Consider the following 16,189-nt stretch of genomic DNA (forward strand, 5'->3'; position numbering starts at 1 on the left):
TTGCTTTAGTTGAGTTGGTAAACTGATAGAACACTTTCAGCAAAAGTTACCATTCTTTTGGTCTAGGGAATTTTCTTTGCAATTCCCCTTTTTAATGTATTATACTGGCCTTATTTTAAAAATGCATCATAGTATCATTCTTGTCTTTTATTCACCATTCCATGTTTCCAGCTAAGACTACCACGTTCCTAGATTTTTATTTGTACTTCGTTTTATTTTTCTCTTCAGTTAGCCTCAGGACATGATTTTTATTTCTATTCAGTTTTGAGAAATAGTTAAAGAATGAACTATTAGTATCATGAAAAATAAGAATGAATAAACAAAAAGTTTGTCTATAGAAACATTTCTTTTAAGTGCTTTTTGTATTTTATATACTTGCTTAAAGTGACTGAACATTACAAAATTAATGAAGAAAAAGTTAATATTAAACAGCTACAAGAGAAAGTAGTAGATTTTGAGAATTTTCTTTGAGAAACGGTTCTACTTTGCTGTTTTGGTACTTTTCAAATCCATATCCTTTAGAGAATGTGAGCTGGGTGAAGCCAATGGTATACTATTAAGAGTGTTCTGAAGTTCACAGGAAGTCTTGGGAACAGTGCTTAGACTGGCTGCTTTGTGTTTTTCACCTGCTGTTCCTAAGTAGTAGCAGTGTTAATTAGACATTGCTTGCTTGGTGGTTCTTGCCAACGCCCCAGAAGCTCAGTTCTTGTAGGCTAAAAGTTAAGGTCACATTGACTTACAGTCACTTGTGTGTTAACAGTTTCTGTCAGTGTATTCTTCAATATATTTACCTTTTTTCTCATTTCAGAATCGATGTCTTATGTTCTGCTTATTCGTTATTATTATTTTTTTCTGTAGGACCCAGGACCACCCCCACCTTCTCCATTACTAGGTTTGAAGCCATTGCAGCTATTAGAAGTGAAAGCAAGGGGAAGATTTGGTTGTGTCTGGAAAGCCCAGTTGCTCAATGAATATGTGGCTGTCAAAATATTTCCAATACAGGTATGTTTATTAAAGTTCTCTGCTCTATCTACCTATATATTTTAGCGGCTAGAACATTATAGCTCATACACACAGACTGTATATTCTAAAGTGATTGTGATAGTGGGAAAGCAGTCTAGCCTTTCTGTGCTGCAGTCACATCTAAGAAATGCAATGATCTAGTGCAGCACTTGGGGTTGTTGGCAGTAGTGGAATCACAATAAAGGAACATATAGTCAGTCTTTTGTTAATAAAAACTAAAGATGAGTATTCCAATCACAAAAATCACCTCACTGTCTGAGTAGTTGTCTTAATATCCCCTTGACAAGAAAGAACAACAGATTGTGTGTTCGTTTTAGAATTGCTGTTCGGAGCTACATGGCCAGGCTTTGATTTCTTTTCATTGTACTTTGAGTGTTTCTATGTAATTATTTCAGTATTTGTTGGTAACTTCTCAGAGGCAGTGATTCAAGTTTCCAAAGGATTGGTTTACTTTGTTTTTCCTTGAAATGCAGCTGAACTTCTTATGAACGCCTGACCTAAGGCAGTCTGCACTGCCGCTTTGCTCCCTTGCTGGTTGACATTAGGGCTTCCATCTTTCCCTTTCTCTGGTAATACATCCCTGTGGCTGGTGGCACCCTTGGTATTGAAGTCTTGGATATACATACTCAACCTCCATCCCTCCAAAGTTACTAGAGAAACAGTTTCCTTAACGTACCTTCTCACCTCATCTAAAGCCTAGCCCCTAGTCTTTCTTTATCTTGGCAGCAGTGTGGCTCTAGAAAGAGAAGCATTCTGTTGGGCTAAGATTTGTAGTAAGCTGTGGGAAGCTACTTAATGTGTAAGGAATCTTAACAGTTAGAAAATAATATGGATATTAAGAGTAGAAACAACAGTAGCAGCCATTTTATTAAATGCTTTTATTGACAAAGTAATGATTTATGTGTTGTGTGTTTATAACACAACAGTTATTCCTTTACTTCACTGGAAAAGTGATTTTATAAAAATCAGAGGAAAACCCAGAATTTAAATTAATCTTGGATCCAGAGATTTCCTTACCATTACATTATAGTGTAACTCACTTTCATTGCCCTCTCATAGTAAAAAGAAACTAATCTTTTGTAAGTATACAGTAGACCTAGATAACCTGCAGGAATGAGTAATTGATAGTCTAAAAGAAACAGTAGGTATTGTTAGCTTGGGGTGGGGGTGAGGGTAGGCAGACTCAAGAGAGACTGTCACCTATTTAAGGTGGTCACTCTACCGAATTGATCTTTCAGGGAGATGGTTGTGAATAGTAGCATGCATACTACTATTTTATACTAGTTTCACACCATAAAGTGATTGTAGTTACTTTGAAGCAGAACGTGTTTCTGTTTAAGCTACAGAAATGCAGTGGCTTTTGATGAATACCTGTGTTTGTAAACTTAGCAACACAGAAAAGGAGATTTTGAAGGAATATGGGGTAGGATTCTCTAAATAACAAAGATTTATTATGGATTATTGTTATCACCTCACAGATTTCTTTTATAAAAAAATAACAAAAGGTCACTTGTACTTAGCTTATTTTGTTGTTGTATCAATTAGACTTAGCTTATTTTGTTATTGTTTTAGAACTTACTCCATCTCAACATGATTTATTTTCTTGTACTTTCTGAGTTCTTACCACGCTTTCATTATTATTATTACTATTATTATTATTATTATTTACTGTAGGACAAACAATCCTGGCAGAATGAATATGAAGTCTATAGTTTACCTGGAATGAAGCATGAGAATATACTACAGTTCATTGGTGCAGAAAAACGAGGCACCAGCGTTGATGTGGACCTGTGGCTAATCACAGCATTTCACGAAAAGGTAAAAACAACTTAATACTTAAGTTTTGTTAATCTGGACTTGGCCTTCCAACCTAATGTTAATTGTTATATTTCAAGAGAAGAGTATATTATCACAGTTGATTAATATTTGATCCATATATACATTACTCGTGAATGAAAGTATCACAAAACTAAGGAAAGAACTTTGTAATTAACCCACTAATCATAGAGCAGCCCTAAGCCTTGATTTCCTGTGCTGTAATTGCTTCTCTTAGGGAGACTTTAGAGTAGACAGCATTTGTTGTTTTCCATGTATTACTTAGGATAGTTTGACTTTATGAGCACTGCTTTTTTCCTCTTCATTTTTTGCCTGATAATTTTTTAATGATGAACCCAGAGTCTAACTAACTAATGATGAACCCAGATGAACTAACTTGGAATTAGTGCCAAAGCACATGTACTTTCCCCTCATTTTTCATTAAATTTTTTTTTTTTTTTTAAAGAAAATTCTTCTGTGTAGCACAGGCTGGCCTCATCTTTTTGCCTCAGCAGCCTCCCAAGTGTTGGGATTATCTTGGTTTGTATAATGAGTGTCATTCTTGTTAAGTGTAACTGGCTTTTATTTCACTTAGTATTTGACCATAAGGATCATAATATCTTTAGATATAGAAGATTTTGATTTTGTAGTCTGTTTTTTTTTTAAACTTTCTAAAGTTAGGGAAATTAACTTATTTTGGTAATAAGCTTTTAAAAATCAGTCTTTTGGGGTTGAATGTTCATTAATGTGAATTGGAAGGAAATTTGAGTAGCTCTATAGTGCTTGATTGATTTTGTACTGAAAGGAATGCATTGCCTCCATATCCAAAGAAAAGTTTCCATCTGTGTAAAACTTTCATCAAGAGCTTATGGGTGTCTCGCTCTTTTCTTTAGGGTTCACTGTCAGACTTCCTCAAGGCTAATGTGGTCTCTTGGAATGAACTCTGTCATATCGCAGAAACCATGGCTAGAGGATTGGCATATTTACATGAGGATATACCTGGCTTAAAAGATGGCCACAAGCCTGCAATATCTCACAGGTACATCCAGAGTTGTCCTGTCTTTCTGTTCAACTCACATGTTTATTATTTAAGCTTAATTCGGGGTGAAATTTATTTTTGCCTTGATCATATTTGAAAATGTAAAGATTTTCATTTTTTAAAATTAGGTTTGAGATTGACTAGGATGTATTTTGGGTAATGTACATAATAATCTCCTTAGTAAAGTTTAATGATGTCATGTTTTAATTTGTCTGATTTCTGAAACCATGTTTGAGAATAAAGGTGTATTTTCTCTATGTCAAAGGAAAAATGATTTTAACTCAAAAATTTGATTTAAAGGCAATATTTTAATAGATACACGATGATGAAATTAAGGATAGACTATGTATATTCTTTGTGTTTTGAATGAGTTTGCATTCATTCTTGAGCTAAAGTAGAAGGAGAGGTCATTGTGAGGAGAGAGCTGTCCAGTGAAGAAATATTACATGTCCAGTGAAGACTCCGTTACCAAATCTTGAAAAGGAAAAGTGCTTGTTCCTGAAAGATAGATTTAGTTTGCCCTTATTTACTTCCTTGGAAGAACATAGGATTGAGTTGTCACCTCCTATTTTGTTTTAAAAATAGCCATTATCAGAGTGATTTAGCAGAGGTATAGTTGAATGTCGCCAGATTCTGATTTTGCGAACCATAAATGACTTCTTCAGAAAGGGATCTGCTTTCTTTCATTTTCCTTCTTGAATTTGCCTTCTATTAATATATTCAAACTAATCCTTCAGACCTCCCCAAAGTTGTTATAGGGACCCTGAAAATGTTTTGATACTGAAACAAGTTGATTTCTGGAGCATTTTATTCTACCTCCGTCCTCTTGTGGGTCAGTATTATGACTTCAGAATGTAACTATTGGTCACAGCATAGACATGCTTGCTGAGTTGTCTTTAAGATGAACCAGATGAGTCAGATGTGTAGAAAGCATATTTTCCTGCATTACAGCTGATAGACTTTCAAAGTACTGGGCTAGGCTTTATGGTAAGAGGCTTCTTGTGTTTGTATTCCAAGAGGTGCTTTTCTACAGTAGTGGCTATGCAGTGCAAGGACCGCTGCAGCGAGGGGCTGTTCTGAAGTAGAAATCTTTACCAAAGGCGATTTTGACAATTTCCTTGTTTTTCTGAAAAACAAGTTTCTATGGGAGTTTGTAACTGAGATCTGAAATGTTCCCATTTCCTTAAAGAAATAGTAATTTTATGATTATGTGGGAGTGACATAGATGATAATGTATTTCTGGAATGGCTGTTGTAAAACTGCTTTATGGAGTGGATTCCTTCTTGCTCCTGTTAAAATGGGTTTGTTACTACATTCATGTGACTAGATTGGGACTCTGCCTAAGCATCTTATCCCTTTCTTTGCCTTTCATAGTTTTAAGTAACTTCATTTTTATAGCATATTCTCCTCATGTTCAATAGAAATTTTAAAAATAACTTACTTAAAGTACTTTTTTTCTATTTGAAGGGACATCAAAAGTAAGAATGTGTTGTTGAAAAACAATCTGACAGCTTGCATCGCTGACTTTGGGTTGGCGTTAAAGTTTGAGGCTGGCAAATCTGCAGGTGACACTCATGGACAGGTAAGAACAACCAGTATAAGATGTGAGTAGGAAATAATAAGCACATCTCTTACTTTAGATCAATACCGACTTGATCTGAAGTTGCTGGGGTTGATTGAGTCATCTAATGAAGAGTGACATATTTTGAGAGGGCAGCATTTTTACATGGCTGTCCCCTTAGGATTAGGCAAGCATAGAACAACATTTAGCGGGACAGGATTGTTTTCTAAAATAATCAGTCACAGAAGAATCCAGTTCTTAATAATTTCATCTTTAGGGAGTTCTTAATTTTAACTCAGTTTTCATTGGCTAATTCGTCACAAGAGTGGAGGATAATGGATCACTTCTCACTACAATGTACTAGGTTCTCCTGCCCATTTTATACATAATAATTTTCTTGCTTCTTCCTCTTTATTGATTCATTAACTCTTTAATGAATTTAATGTTTTATCTTTGAATTTTTTTTCTAGAGTTCAGATCTCCTGGAAAGGCTGAAGTGAGATGTCTAACTTTAGTTATTGTTTGCACAAATAGATTTAGCATCCTTTAAGAAGGCCAAGGAGAGGAGAATACCCATGCATTTTATTCTCACAAAAATGTGAGGCTAGGAAAGCTGCTACACTTGTATAGAACCACCTTTTTTTTTTTTTTTTTTTTTTTTTTTTTTTACAAGAACAGTTAGTTTCGGGGCAGGAGAGATGGCCCAGGAATTAAGAGTGCTTCCTGTCTTTGCAGAGGACCAAGTTCATTTCCTGGCTCAGGCTGCTCAGAAATGCCAGTAAGTCCAGTCTGAGGGGACTCAACACCCTTTTCTGGACTCTGTGGGCACCCACAATCACATGTGCACAAAACACCTCCCTGTAGGTGGATTTTTCTTTGGGCCACCAATTTGCAAAAAATGATATGGAGACTTATTATTAATTGTGAAAGCTTGGCCTTAGCTTAGTCTTCTTACACCTTAAATTAACCCGTATCTTTTAATCTACGTTCTTTCACATGGCTCGGTTACCCTTACTCTGTACTGTCCATCCTGCTTCCTCTCCATTTGACTGGCGACCCTCCTTTCTTCTTTCTAGAGCTCTCTGTTCCCAGAAGGTTCCGCCTAACCTCTTCCTGCCTAGTTAAGGACGATTCAGCTCTTTATTAAGCCAATCTTCGCATAGTGACACATCTTCACACAGTGTAAAGGAATATTTCACAACACTTCTCTGACTGTGCAATTAAAAATAAAATAAATGTCTGCTTAAAATGTGACATTTCCTACAAAGCCAAAGGATTCTTTCCAGGCTTGCCCTTATTGGTTCTCTGTCTTTCAAGTCATTCAAGTTACTTGGTTATTTCTGAGTTTTCATTCTCCTTCCATATCTTGATCCCCAGGAACATAGCTGTGTGCAGTCATGGCACACTACATTCTGTCAATGTTAATTAACAGTTTCAGATTTGTTTCAAGGTTATGCCAGCAGTTGCAGAACATTAGAAAAGCTGACATGATTGAGAATAGAGGCTGTTTTAGGAAGAATATTACTAAAAATGGAGTAAGAAGCCTAGAGACAAATTTCTGTGCTTATTGTATGATTGACAGTCATAGGACAGTATGTGTGGAATAGTTTCATCTTTCAGTATCAGAGCAAACTTCATAACTTTTGTTTTTTAATCTATATTTTATGTATGAATGCTCTGCATTTATACTTGCAAGCCAGAAGAGGGCATCAGATCCTATTATAGATGGTTGTGAGCCACCATGTGGTTGCTGGGAATTGAACTCAGGACATCTGGAAGAGCACCCAGTGCTTTTAACCACTAAGCCATCTCTCCAGCTGCCTACATTTTTTTTTTTTTTTAAAAAAAACCTCATTCATGTCATCTTTTGATGCTCTTACAATTGGATTACAAAATTAGGCAAAATAAGTTATTACCTACCTGAGTAAATAGTTTCTCCACTATCGTACCACCTTTGATTCATAAAAGAGGATATCTTAGACTAAAATTAGATAAGCTATAATCCCATAATACATGAAGTAACTTTGGATGGTCTAAATTAAGTGAAAAATTAGGCTTTGAGAGATATTCGGAATACAGTGTAATGTTTAGACAGAACAGTGAGAGCCAGAGAGCTACTTTATGTTCTGATAAAATCAGTTAAAAATGGAACTTCAGAGTTTCACTGATCTGTCCTTAATTTTTAAAAACTACTGCTAAATGTACATATAACTACCAAAGTCTTGACCAAAGATTACTTGCCATTCATTACCTAAGGATGAAAACAACAATGTCTAAGCTGCTTTTTAGATCTGAGTTAAGTGTATTTTAGTCTACCTAAATAGCTCCTAAAATCTCTTAGACTTTCACATAAAAATGCATTCAAGACCAACTAGCACTAGCTGCCCCAGCTTAGTAGCCACAGTTACAGTACCACACAATACCAGACTCTTGGGGGCAAATGTAAATAAAGAAGAATTCATGAATAGTAAGATTTTTTACAAGTAGAATTTAAAAAAATGTATCTCTGCTAATTATTTTTACATCATCTTAAATGTTTACTAGTGAAGCCCTAAAAAAAAAAAAAAAAAAGTGTTTTCTAAAGGTGTACCTCAAACAATATGCACAGTGCTCTTTCCTCCATTCTGTCCTTCTCCCAGCAAACCATTATTCAGGTCTTTGTGATTCGATCCAGAAGGGAGGACGAGCTCTGTAAGCCTGTCTGCTGAGACTATCCAGAAGCCATCTTACTTTACCCTGGCTAAATAGACCATATTTGGTTTTTTTCCCTACAAAACCATAAACAAAAACATTAGTTCATAAAGTCAATGAGTACTGATTGCTTTCAAAATCTTTTTCAGGTTGGTACTCGGAGGTATATGGCTCCAGAGGTTTTAGAGGGCGCTATAAACTTCCAAAGGGATGCATTTTTGAGGATAGATATGTACGCCATGGGATTAGTCCTGTGGGAACTGGCTTCTCGATGTACTGCTGCAGATGGTAAGGGAAAACAGCATTTTTTTTTTTTAAAGTATATATGCCATATTTATGAAAGGGATTACACAAAAAGGTAAATAAGTACATTTTCTTCTATGGACTCCAAAAGGTGGCCGAAGATATAGGAGGCAAGGTGAGTTTGGGGCTGGGCATGAAATGGCTTTGACACTTTGGAGGCAGAAATAGGTCAGACAGCACATACTACAAGAAAATACGTTGCTTAAGAACTTCAGTGTGAGTCTTTCATATCAAACTATGACTGGGTGTCCTGGGGATGCAGGCCCTATTGTTAAGTAATACACAGTTAAGGTGATCAAATACCTTCTGCAGAGAGGACTCCAGAGTGAGATAAGTGTGAATGATCTGTTCCACGACCTGGTAGGTAAGGCTTTCAGTAACTGTACTGGGGTGCAGTCACACCTGAGAAATGTCAGGTGGTGGTATAGGAATTCAGGAGAGTTACTTGGTGGGGCTTGGGGTTATTTATTGGGGCATTTTTATGGCAAAAGAAAGGTTAGATGCTGATTTTTCTTAAATGCCTTGTATGTGCTCTAAAATACTTAAAAGCAGACTATGTTCACTTTCCCTTTGGCCCTGATTTGCCCTAAAAATGATAAAGTGAGTGTTTAAAATTTGTGTCTAGTTAGTTAAAATCCAGCATTTCTCAAACTTTAGTGTGCATAGCAAACTCTAGGAATCTAGTTAAAAATAAGCCTCTGGAGGATGGGAAGATGGCTCTGTTATTAAGAGCACTGGTTGCTCTTCCTTCATGGACATGGGTCATGGCTGTGGTGCACACATGCAGGAAAAACCACCATCCACATTAAAAAAAAATACATTAGCCTGGACTAAGTAAGTCCTGAGAAGTCTGTGTGTTGATGCCAGTATTGTTGACCTGTGAACCTTGAAATTTAAGATGTTAGTACTAAGTACTAGAAGTGCTAACATAGTCCTTCATCTATCACAAGGTTCCCACAGGGCTGGGGAAATGGTTCAGTGGGCAATCCTCATGAGCTCATTTTGATCCTGGGTCTTATATGGTGAGAGCCTAGCCTACCCTTCCTTGTAAGTTGTCCTCTGAACTCTATATGCATGTTGTGGAATATATACACACGTACACACACACTAAGTGTAGTAATAATAAAAGATGCTTCCTAAAGCACGTGTACAAGGCTGAGTTAGTGCCTCTTTCAGTTCATGGTATTATGTTTGAAGTATTTGGTGTGTGTGTATATATATTTTTATTTTATTTTTTTTTGGTTGAGACAAGGTTTCTCCATGTAGTTTTGGTGCTGGATCTCGCTCTGTAGCCCAGGCTGGCCTCAAACTCACAGAGATCCGCCTGGCTCTGCCTCCCCCTGAGTACTGGGATTAAAGGCGTGTGCCACCATTGCCTGGTGAATTTGGTAATATTTGTATACTTTGCACAAGGCTCATCTATGTACATCGACTTCTCTCTGGTGAATGACACTGCCAAGTAGTGACCTGTTGTGTTAAGGGGAGAAAATATAGATTAAAAGCAGACTTCAGATAAGATTCAGATTTCAACTCTACTATAGAATAGTCACATACCTCTGTGCAAAATCTCATTAACTTTCTGAGCTATCTTATTTACAAAATAGAGCAAATACCACCTTCACGTGGAGATAAAATAATAGTAAAAATGTAGGTGCATCTAGTCTGAATAAGAATCTATTGAACATCAGTTATTAACTCTTAAATGCACATTCCTGTCTGAGATCCAAGAACAAGTTGTTTATGTTACTGAAAAAATTTTGTCATGAGGGTACATTTTGACATGATAAGAATTCTGGTTGAAGTATGCTTGTGATTTAAATATAAAAATAAATAGCATTATTTATAAGTATTATAAATATGCCTGTGAGAGAAGAAAGAAAATTGCAAAGTGCATTAATTCCTCATGGAAGGTATTTGAACATGCCACAGAGAAGTATACTAGGTGCAGCAGTGAGTCTCCAGAGGTAACGTTCTGATAGGAATTGCTGGAAATGAGTCTTCCAAAGAGGATTTATAGCTTTGATTTCTAAATATTGACAATCCTTGTCATATATAGACATGGACATTCAGCATATGTGTTCCAAAACAGCCTGTTGAGGCTGATTGTGAAGATCAAGAATTTGGAGCCAGCCAAAACTATTTAGCTTGATCCTGTCCAAAACAAGCAGCCATCAAAAAACTCCTGAAAATAGACCTTTTGATTTCTCACAATTAGATTCTGGTCCCCTTGTGATACAAGTTTTTTTTTTGCGGGGGGTCCATCTCTCTCCTCATAGAGTGAAGAATTGGAGGAGCTTGGACTAGTCAGGAAGAATTAAAATGGTTTTCCTCTTCTTACATTTCAGGACCTGTAGATGAATACATGTTACCATTTGAGGAGGAAATTGGCCAGCATCCGTCTCTTGAAGATATGCAGGAAGTTGTTGTGCATAAAAAAAAGAGGCCTGTTTTAAGAGATTATTGGCAGAAACATGCAGTAAGTTTATGCAATTTTCCATTTGAAATTTCAAGAAAACATTTTTTTCAAGAGACTAGTGTATCTGTTATGTGCACATTTCTCTTCTGGGACAGTGATCTTCACACAGCTGTTTTGTACTGGAGTTCAGAGGCAGAATTAGGGCTTTGTCTAAAGTCACAGAGCTTTGCAGAGAAGGCTCTTCCCTCAGCGGTCTAGTTAAGTTCAAGCAAGTATCTCCTGGTTTGAAAGTTCCATGAGGAAACAAATGCCTGGTCCATGGGAAGCTGGATAGTCTTGCTGATCATTACCTTCTAATAGATGCCATCTTAACACTTATTAAGCACTCAGTTTTCTTTACTCTATGAAGTCTTATTCATTTCATTCAGGCTTTCAAGATTTGACTTTACAGTTAGAGCAGGCAGAACAGCATAGAATTGTGCTGGTAATTTGGTGTTAATATAACTAGAAACCCAAATTGCAATAAATAACTACACACCCTGAAACCAGAGATTGATTCTTCAAGGGTGACCTTTTGATTTTAACTGCAAGGGAGAAATGCCACTATCAACTAAGAAAATGATTAAAAAAAAAAAAATTGGTACCCACATTAGACTTAGTTGCAAGTCTACTTGAAAAGGTTAAGCATTGAAATGATTGGATTTATGAATACAAGATTTTTGGAACTTAAAAACATATTCATGTTGTGGATCCCTAATGCTTGGAAAAGTAATTTATTTTGTTGGTATGCAAAATGACTTTCAATAAAAGTGAGTTTTGATCCAGCCACGGTATCTCATGTGCTTGAGGCAGAAGGATCAAGAGTTTGAGGCCAACCATAATGAGTCCATTAAAAAGAGCCAGAGTGGTCTGGAGAGATGATTCAGTGGTTAAGAGCACTGTCTGCTCTTCCAGAGGTCCTGAGTTTAATTCCCAGCAACTACATGGTGGCTCACAACCATCTATAATGAGATCTGATGCCCTCTTCTGGTGTACAGCAGACTTGCAGAAAGAACACTGTTTACATAATAAATAAAAATAAATCATAAAAAAAAAAAAAAAAAAAAGAGCCAGAGTGAGTGCTGATCAAACTTGGCTGATCTTGAAGCTATGACCCATGAAAATCACTAACAGTGTTAGCCTGTTTCCTATCAGGAAACAATAGTGTTATGTTTGACTGTTCTTCTCCTTTTAGGGAATGGCAATGCTCTGTGAAACGATAGAAGAATGTTGGGATCACGATGCAGAAGCCAGGTTATCAGCTGGATGTGTAGGTGAAAGAATTACCCAGATGCAAAGACTAACAAATATCATTACTACAGAGGACATTGTAACAGTGGTCACAATGGTGACAAACGTTGACTTTCCTCCCAAAGAATCTAGTCTATGATGGTGGCACCATCTGTACACACCGAGAATTGGGACTCTGAACTGGAGCTGCTAAGCTAAGGAAACTGCTTAGTGTATTTTCTGTGTGAAATGAGTAGGATGCCTCCGGGACATGTACACAAGCAGCCCCTTGTGGAACGCATGGCTCTGGGAGATTTACTGCATCGTCTGCAGCACAGATACGAAGGGGAGTCTAAAGGAAAAGCTGCAAACTGTAAAGAACTTCTGAAAAATGTACACGAAGAATGTGGCCCTCTCCAAATCAAGGATCTTTTGGACCTGGCTAATCAAGTATTTGAAAACTGACATCAGATTTCTTAATGTCTGTCAGAAGACACTAATTCCTTAAATGAACTACTGCTATTTTTTTTAAATCAAAAACTTTTCATTTCAGATTTTAAAAGGGTAACTTTTTATTGCATTTGCTGTTGTTTCTATAAATGACTATTGTAATGCCAACATGACACAGCTTGTGAATGTGTAGTGTGCTGCTGTTCTGTGTACATAAAGTCATCAAAGTGGGGTACAGTAAAGAGGCTTCCAAGCATTACTTTAACCTCCCTCAACAAGGTATACCTCAGTTCCACGGTTGCTAAATTATAAAATTGAAAACACTAACAAAATTTGAATAAATCAATCCATGTTTTATAACAAGGTATTACAAATTCACTGTGTTATTTAAGAAAAAATGGTAAGCTATGCTTAGTGCCAATAGTAAGTGGCTATTTGTAAAGCAGTGTTTTAGCTTTTCTTGTACTGGCTTGTAATTTAGGGAAAACAAAGTACTGTTTTTGAAATAGAAAAAAAAAATGGTGTCATTTCCCCTCCTTCCCTTCATCTTATATCCAGGTCCCAAAGTATTGCATACTTAAGTAGTACTTTTTTCTTTAAGGTGTGCTGTGTTTGGGAAATATTTGAAAACATAAAGCATGATTTAAAAAATTTTAAGTGAGCTGTGACACTGGAAAGCTCTTCATTATATCTTTTAAAAATAGATTTTTTTTCCTATTTATATATGTAAAATTGTGGTGTATTTCTTCTTTTACCAAACAGTGTGTGGGATATTCTTATCACTGTTTTAGGATCACCTCAGGAAGTGTCATTACTCAGAATTCCTCACTCTGCTTTGAGACGTGTAACTATCACTATACTGTGTGGTGCCATCTTGTCAAGTGTAATATTTGATGTCTGTGATGTGAAGAGAACTGTCTTTGGATAGAGATACTGACCTTTAAGCACAGATTTCAGATATTACTGCTTTAAATCAAATCAGGGATAACAAGTTGAACTTATAACTTAAAATATGCAATGACATTTAGAGGTAACCAGTGGTGGTATAAGGAACACAGCCTAGCCTCCCCCAAGTTACTTTACAGCTAACTCTAGATAGTTCATGCCTTATCCTTGCTAAAAGAAAATGGAATTGATGGCAAGTAGGTACCAGAGTGCTTTTGAAAACAATGTAACATTAGAATATAATTGGCTTCTTCCTCAAACTTATACAAGCCCAAGTGAAAGATTAATTCCCTGAATTTTAAGATTACCAACAAATAGCCAGTATTATGTTATATACATTTTTGTCGAGTCACTTTAACATCCATACATTAATTTTATAAACTTTTTACATGTTACTATCAGGAGCTCACTGTGAATGCATTATCTTCAGATGGTTAAGACATCATACACTACATTTTACATAAAATGTGCACTAATCTCTGGGAAGACTGAATTAATTATAAACAATACATAGGTCAACAGACTCTAAGCAGGGAGGGGAGAGTAATAGCATTCGTTGTGTCTGTATGCCACACCCCATAGAGAATTGTGCTTTGTCTCTGTACCCAAGGTCTCACTGTATTCCTAAGATTGCCTAATTCAGTGTTCACTGTTCTGATTTCTACATATTTGGCCTCTTAAATTCTCGATTTAGGTTTGCTTCCACTTGTAAACTAATCAAGGATAACCATAAGAGAATGTGCATACAAGGAAATTGTTAATCTCCATAAACAAATTTCTGGTGATTGTAAACATTCAACCTCTTTTTAAAAGTGATAAATGAGGGATATTGTGGCTGTCTGGCTTAGGAGAGCACTACAGATAAAATGTTACCAAGACTGGTTCATGCTTTGTCTTCATGTTAGGGAAACTTTTTTTTTTTTTTTTTTTTTTAAGATATCTTGGGTATTGTACTTAAATCTAGCTTATCAATTTTAAAACTTGTATTCTCTTGAGAACTACATTAACAGAAAGCCTTTTTTATAAGCAGTAAAGTAAGAATGTTCCAGTGACTACCTGTTCTTATACCTAGTCTTGTTAAAACTTTCTTTTGCAGGGCATTTTAGTGTTTGGTTTACAGTAAGTGCAGAGCGGGCAGATAAAAAGTTTGAGCTAGGGACACTGAAAAAGGAAGATCAAAGAATGAAAACTTTTTTTTTTTTAGGGAGATGGCAAACTTAGACCCCTGTAACTTTGTGTATGGTGCTCCTCATGATGTCTTGTACTTTGCCTTTCTGATACCCACCAGAACTGCTGCTCTTACTTACTCTACCTTGCCCAGATCTCCTGTGAGAAATGCTTTATGATCAACTGCCATAGGACTGATGGATTAACCAGTGTTTGAATTTATTTGAAGTCTATCTATGCCCTGCACAGATCTTGTATGTATTTTAGATGCTAGGAGTTATAGCATGTGATTTGTGATTCTTGTTTGGACGTTTTATTACAGGTACCTTGTGAGTTCCAGAACAGAGACTGTGCCTCAATGATTGGTCCCATGAACTTGCACTATCTTTCGTGGTGATATTCTGAAAATATAACCAGGAAAAACAAAAAACAAAATCCAACACCTTTGAATTTAAAACTAGAATCATGTGTCACAAAATTATGAAAACATTGCTTATATCCCCTTTTCTTATCCTTAGGGTAATTAATAGTCACGTTTAAGTAAAATTCAAATGGTCGGGAACAAACCCTCACCAGATGGATGGTAGTTTAGTGGAATAGACTGATTACTGTTTTTTAAAAAAATGCTTCATCAGCTATTTTCCAGTTTCTCTTTTTTACTTTTTTGAAAAATTACTTTTTAGGAACATTTGGTATAATGTGCATAAAATTATTTACAATTTATGGACAAAGATACAAGTAGCATCTTGATTAAACATCATTTACCTCAGATATTCAACCAGCAGTACGTTTTTTATGCAGTCTCAACCCGTATCTCCCTATTTGTTACCTCTCAAAATATTGGTAAACAATTATTTCAGCTTTACTCTGTATTTCTTGTCAGTGTTTTGGGCACAGGTTGTTGTACTACTGTCATATTGTACTTGCTATCTTTTTTTTCTGCAAGTATTTAACAGAAAGAAGCTAAAAACGAAAAAATCCCCATAAAATCCCACCTTGAATAAGTGATTGTTAAATATTGTACAAATAAAATGTATGCTATCCCCATTCCATCCCCATGTTAAATAAAAAATGAATATGGTATTTGCACATGCAGTTTTTCTTTAGCTATGTACGTTCTTAAAGAGGGTAATAGTTTTCCAATTTATAGTGAAGTTTCTGCCTTGAGACTTTCAAGGGTAGAGTCATAAAAGCAGGGAGGTTTGTGAATTAGGGCATTTTCCTTCCACTGTCGTCAAATCAGACTATTTCTACCCAAGTGTCTGTACTTGGTCCTTACTGCCCATGGAAAGAGTCCAGAGGCCTATTGGTAAAGTGAGTGCATTTCATCGGATTCTGTGCTCACAGGGCAAAGGTGAAGGCAACTTAGATTATTGCTTTGAAAGAACCCACAGTCATCTTAAGTCAAATCAAAAGGCAATGGTGGAATATGCATGACCACTACAGAAACTCCGTTTTCCACTGCACCTTCTTCAATGTCTAATTCTTTAGATCAGTAGGTAACATGTCC

At 36.2% G+C, this 16,189-nt stretch overlaps 1 protein-coding gene across 2 annotated transcripts in view; it reads left to right on the forward strand.

Annotated features, from left to right (window-relative positions):
- The window catches only part of Acvr2a (activin A receptor type 2A), a 78,995-nt gene extending 63,233 nt beyond the window's left edge, over positions 1 to 15,762 (forward strand). For both annotated transcript variants that reach the window (XM_052725941.1, XM_052725942.1), the window contains 7 exons: positions 859 to 1,002; positions 2,698 to 2,841; positions 3,732 to 3,877; positions 5,345 to 5,459; positions 8,279 to 8,417; positions 10,778 to 10,908; positions 12,083 to 15,762. In XM_052725941.1, coding sequence (XP_052581901.1) covers positions 859 to 1,002; positions 2,698 to 2,841; positions 3,732 to 3,877; positions 5,345 to 5,459; positions 8,279 to 8,417; positions 10,778 to 10,908; positions 12,083 to 12,277 — 1,014 coding nt within the window. In that variant the 3' untranslated portion in view covers positions 12,278 to 15,762. The remainder of the gene's footprint in view (positions 1 to 858; positions 1,003 to 2,697; positions 2,842 to 3,731; positions 3,878 to 5,344; positions 5,460 to 8,278; positions 8,418 to 10,777; positions 10,909 to 12,082) is intronic.
- Positions 15,763 to 16,189: the final 427 nt, after the last annotated feature.

This window comes from Peromyscus californicus, unplaced genomic scaffold (genome assembly GCF_007827085.1).
Source record: "Peromyscus californicus insignis strain IS unplaced genomic scaffold, ASM782708v3 Scaffold_7__1_contigs__length_154581171, whole genome shotgun sequence".
Classification (NCBI taxonomy): Eukaryota; Metazoa; Chordata; class Mammalia; order Rodentia; family Cricetidae; genus Peromyscus; species Peromyscus californicus.